The sequence below is a fragment of the Ranitomeya variabilis genome, chromosome 4 (genome assembly GCF_051348905.1).
Source record: "Ranitomeya variabilis isolate aRanVar5 chromosome 4, aRanVar5.hap1, whole genome shotgun sequence".
Lineage (NCBI taxonomy): Eukaryota > Metazoa > Chordata > Amphibia > Anura > Dendrobatidae > Ranitomeya > Ranitomeya variabilis.
In genome coordinates this window covers 49,151,916-49,157,347 of record NC_135235.1, presented here as the reverse complement: position 1 = coordinate 49,157,347, position 5,432 = coordinate 49,151,916, and the positions used below count along the sequence as shown (strand labels likewise).

At 36.9% G+C, this 5,432-nt stretch overlaps 1 protein-coding gene across 1 annotated transcript; it reads left to right on the top strand.

Moving 5' to 3' along the window:
- The first annotated feature begins 1,767 nt into the window (after positions 1–1,767).
- HMX3 (H6 family homeobox 3) lies at positions 1,768–5,153 on the top strand. Its single transcript, XM_077257057.1, has 2 exons — positions 1,768–2,431; positions 3,252–5,153. Exons 1-2 carry the CDS (start codon positions 2,131–2,133, stop codon positions 3,872–3,874), a joined length of 924 nt encoding a protein of 307 aa, XP_077113172.1. The 5' UTR covers positions 1,768–2,130; the 3' UTR covers positions 3,875–5,153.
- Positions 5,154–5,432: the final 279 nt, after the last annotated feature.

Genomic DNA, 5,432 nt, shown 5'->3' with positions numbered 1-5,432 from the left:
TAAACAAATAACTTAAAGGAGAGATATGTACTTAAAAATTAAGAGAAAAATGAGCAGATAGAAAAACCCAGAAAGATGAAAGAGGCAGACATACAGAATCATAGTTAGATAAATAGAGAGACAGACACACAGTGTTGTCCTTATCCCTCATTCCCTTATTTTCCACTTGCTTTGGCAAAGTTTGTGTGCCTTTGGTGCTGCAAAAAAAGCTGGTTTCAATTGATAGATGTATGGATAATAAATAGATAATTAAATATACAAATATATAAATAAATAGATCATATAAAGTAAGTACAAACACACAAAAAGAGACTGATCGATATACAAATATATAAGAGAAAGACAGATATATATATATATATATATATATATATACAGACAGATAGATGATAGATAGATAGATGATAGATAGGTAGATAGATAGATAGATAGATAGATAGATAGATAGGTAGATAATAGATAGATAGATAGATAGATAGATAGATAGATAGATAGATGCAGGCATGTGGAGAGATAGATAGAAGGCAGCACTCCAAGATATGTAAAAAGTGGACTTTAATTAGCCCATGTAGGATTGCAATGATTCAGTTACAAAGAACCTTTATTAGGCCTTTGTTATATATATATATATATATATATATATATATATATATATATATATATATATATATAACAAAGGCCTAATGAAGGCCTAATAAAGGTTCTTTGTAACTGAATCATTGCAATATATATATATATATATATATATATATATATATATATATATATATATATATATATATATATATATATATTGCAATTGGATAACTGCCTGGAAGGATGTGCTGTTCCATATGTTTTCATAGAGAGATAAGAGATAGAAAGAAAGAAAACTATAGATAGATAGATAGATAGATAGATAGATAGATAGATAGATGCAGGCAGCCCTCCAAGATGAAAAAAAAAAAGTGGACTTTAATTAGCCATTGTAGCGTTTGCCAACATTTCGGTTACAGAGAACCTTTATCACGCTTTTATTTTTTAATTGGTTATTGTGCTGTTTGATGGATGATCCATAGATAGATGGTGAAATAATTATGAGTTGAGAGCTATAATAAATGCAGCTAATTATTCTATTTTATTTCATAATTTAAATATATCACATGGAGCGTAAAATTAATTACATCTCTGCAAACAAATAAGAAAACAAAATTGTCAAGTACATTGAAACTAAAGCAGGCGCAGATCGCAAGAGTGTTTCCCGCAGCTGGAGGAGATCTTTCTGGCGGAGACCGTCGGGTGAGAGTCGCTTCCTTCAGATCGATGCGATGCAGCAGGGACACAGATTGCTCCATAAATCATCGCATGCTCTCCATCAGGAGATCGCGCCCATCAGCACTGGGCTCCTATGGACATGTCAGTGTCTGATCTCTCAGCTGCAGACATAGATCCCATAGATCTGGGCACAGGTGGAGCTGACATAGCTGCACTGTATAACATCATTGATGGCAGGGTCATTATATAGCTCGGGTGATGTTGGAGAAGTCGGTGCCAACTGCAATGAAATAGCAGCACATAATACTCTTATTTTGTATCTAAAGCAAAAGTGCCAACTTGTGCCAACCGTGAGCGGTGTGTGCCAGCAGTCAGCTCCGTGTCATTTGCCTGCTGCACTTGTAGCCATATCCTTTGTGCTAATAGCCCTGTCCCCATTTGCTGCCTAATTGGACTATATAAAGCCAATAAGAGCAGAGTCCTTGCAGCCTAGAGGCAGAGCACTGAGTGTGAGGAGCTGGGCAGTGCTGCAGCTGTGCACAACCCTCCTCCTCCTCCTCCCCCAATTCCTCCACCTCCTGGTCCTCTTCCCTCCATCCCTCCTCCTCCTCCTCTTTGACTCTTCCTTCTCTTGCTTTTTCCCAGTTGCTATCAGCCTTCCTAGTTTGCAGGTGCTGGCTGCTACTCCCTGGATGGCTGTTTAGTTTGCCTTTGCTGGCCTTCCTTCTCAAATGTTTGCTTGGGAGTTGTAGTTCCCTTTGCTAGCTTCTCACCAGCTTCTAAAAATCTCCTGGATTTGGGAGTCCATTGGAAAGAAAAAAAACAAAAACTTAATTTCTTAATCTTTTGGTTCATGGTTACATCTTGATCATAGCCATGCCTGAAACGGGACAAGAAAGCAATACCACCCCGGCCAAGGAGTCCCCCTTCTCCATCAAGAGCCTCCTGACTTGTGAGCCACCTAAAGCTGCTCGTCCACCAAAAGCCCTCTTCACCCCCATCAAAGGGACCTTGGATGGAGCAGCCTTTGCCTTATCCCCCCTGACAGATCTCTCCTTCCCCAGGCTGGAGATCCCAACTCAGAGGTTCGCTTTACCTGCACATTATTTGGAGAGGTCCCCTGCTTGGTGGTACTCCTACACCTTGACGCATGGAGGTCACACAGCCAGGACTGAAGGTAAATTAATGCAATGTCCCATCAGGTTTCTAGCTGAAAGGGTTAAAAGTGATAAGGTGTGTAAAGTGATGCACAACTACAAGTCCTACCATATCTTCAGCATAGAGACCCACCATTTCTTAGAAGTAGAAAGAAATAAGTTCCTTCAAAAAATATATCCAAAAAAAACATATGTAGAACGATCCAATCGGACATCAAATTATCTTAAAAAAAAAATTATTGTTGAATTTAATTTAGCTTCGAACAATACAACAGACAGGTAAGAATGAATTTCTAATAATACTTTTTATTACAGAGAGGAGACACTTCAATTAGCTGAGACTGGGATGAATAGGTTCCTGGCAATGTCCTAATGGACAGGTGTATTAATAGGGAGCTAAGTGCTGCTCAGCTTCAGATCTTCTCTGACGGCTTTTTTTCGGGCAATGAAGAAAAATTTGATGGATGAAAAGAAGGATAATGAGATAAATAGGAAGAAGAGGAAATTGAGCTTTTCTGTAGGTGCATTGGGCTCACCATCTTCTCACATTACCTTCCTCTTTTCTGGATCTGCATGTTAGACATAGGACAATTATTTAAAAAAAAAGGAGCAGCCAGTGTTTGAAAGAGGGAACATATATATTGGGTTCCTAGGGATCCTCATATTGTCTCTGACCTCTATGGACTATCTACATATGCTGTTGTCCTTGCTCTGGGCTTGGTAATTGCATCATGTTCCTCAGAAGACATGGTTGCAGATAAATTGATCATAATGATGACATAATAGATAATGTTATTGGGACAATGACTAATGACTTCTCTTGTTTGTTCTTCTGTATAGTTCCTGAGAAAAGCCTTCTGCTTGGTCCATCTTCACCGATCTCTGGTGGTGACAGAGAGTCTCCAGAACCCATCCATAGCCTCAAACAAGACCTTGATCACAAAGAGAATGACTCCAAGAGTCCAGAAGAGATCATCCTGGAAGAAAGTGAAACTGAAGATGGGGGGAAAAAAGATGAAAGTGGTGAGGACTGGAAGAAAAGGGAGGACAGTCCAGACAAGAAGCCCTGTAGGAAGAAGAAGACTAGGACAGTGTTCTCCAGGAGCCAGGTCTTCCAGCTAGAGTCCACCTTTGATATGAAAAGGTATCTGAGCAGCTCAGAGAGGGCAGGACTGGCAGCTTCTCTCCATTTGACAGAGACCCAGGTCAAGATTTGGTTCCAGAACCGTAGAAATAAGTGGAAAAGGCAACTGGCAGCAGAACTTGAGGCTGCCAACCTCAGCCATGCAGCTGCCCAGAGAATCGTGCGAGTGCCCATACTGTACCATGAGAACTCCTCCAGTGCAGAGAGTGCAAGCTCTGCTGCCAACGTGCCAGTCAGCCAGCCCCTCCTGACTTTCCCCCATCCAGTCTACTACTCCCACCCTGTGGTCACATCAGTCCCTTTATTGAGGCCAGTCTGAGGCCATCACCTTGGCCCCCTGAACTTTTATTTGTGGTAGGGATGGACATAAATTTTATAAGAACCTCTGGTGGACAGGACAATCCACTGTAATTTAAAGCTGCAGGACTTCTCTGACAAAAAAAAAAAATATTTGTAAGTATTGAAAGTGTCTCGACTTCTGCGACAATTTGTGGGAACTCAGAAAAACAAGGACTTTATAAAATACAGGTCTCAACATTTTTTTAGTGAACAAACCTCTCAAAAATATTTTTTTTATGGTTTAAAAAAGGGCATAATAAAATAATATTATTTCATCCATTTCTTTTTCTCAAAGTGCCAAATACTGAACCTCCTGGCACCAAATTATAACAGCGAGCACTGTATTATGTTATTGTGTTCTGGGCAAATTCACTGTATACAAAATAGTTTTGTTCATTTTTGCTTAATTATTATTGCTATTATTATTGTTGTTTTTTTTTATATAAACCACTGAGTTGTTATTTATTATATAAAATCTTATTATTCTGTTTTCAGAGCCCATTGTCCTCTTCTTTTCATCTAGAATATTTTCTCTTATTGACTTATGGACTACTTGAAACAAAATTTAACAATATAATTATTAATATTATTATTTTTTTCTTTTTTTTATGTTTTAATATATATATATATTTTTTGGATTGTGCAATAGGAGAAGTGGGACAGGTCACAACCCCTTTTATCGTGATGGTCACATTACAAAATAAATAAATAAATAAATAATCCATACATAAAATGGACATTTCACAAATGTAACTATTAAATCATACAAATAATTATGAAATAAAATGCAAAACTGATTTGCATATTTAAAGGGGCAGGAGAATGAAATGTGCTGTGTACAATGCGAACAGGAGCTGGGCTTTGTATTAAGGGACAATCAATGATGTAATTTAAGTTATTTTATAAATGTACAGTATCCATACAAGTTCAGTGTGGGCTTGGGGCTGCTGGTGCCTTGCTCTTCTTCATTACTTGTTGCTATGAGAGAGGAAATACTCAAGCTGAGCGCACAGGCAGCTCCATCCTCACCTGTATCTGGGACAAGTTAGAGAAATCTTTTTTTTTTTTTTTTAATAAAATATATTTGTAAAAAAATGAATGTTTGTTGTGACAATGAAATAAAATACAATTTCTTAATTTTGTCTGTGTTTTTTTTCCTTTGTTCACAGAGCACTTTACATCTATGTACCATATGTAAAAGGGATATATGTATCTATGAATTAATAATAGTAACTCCCTATTTTATACAATTTATTGGTATTTTAAATCAATATATGTGAGTGAAATTTAAATAAAGATGTGTATAATTCAGGTCATAAATGATAATCATCCATTTAAATAGAAGGGTTAGAGTTCTGCCAAGTTCTTCTTATTATTACTAGTAGTACATTTTATTCTAATCATACAATCATAATGATAATTGTTATTAGAAGCATTTTACATTTACTAGAAGTAAACAATTACCATAACTTGTTTATAATCATATATTAAATAGCATTTATAATTATTGTTAATAATATGTATAATAATAATAATTA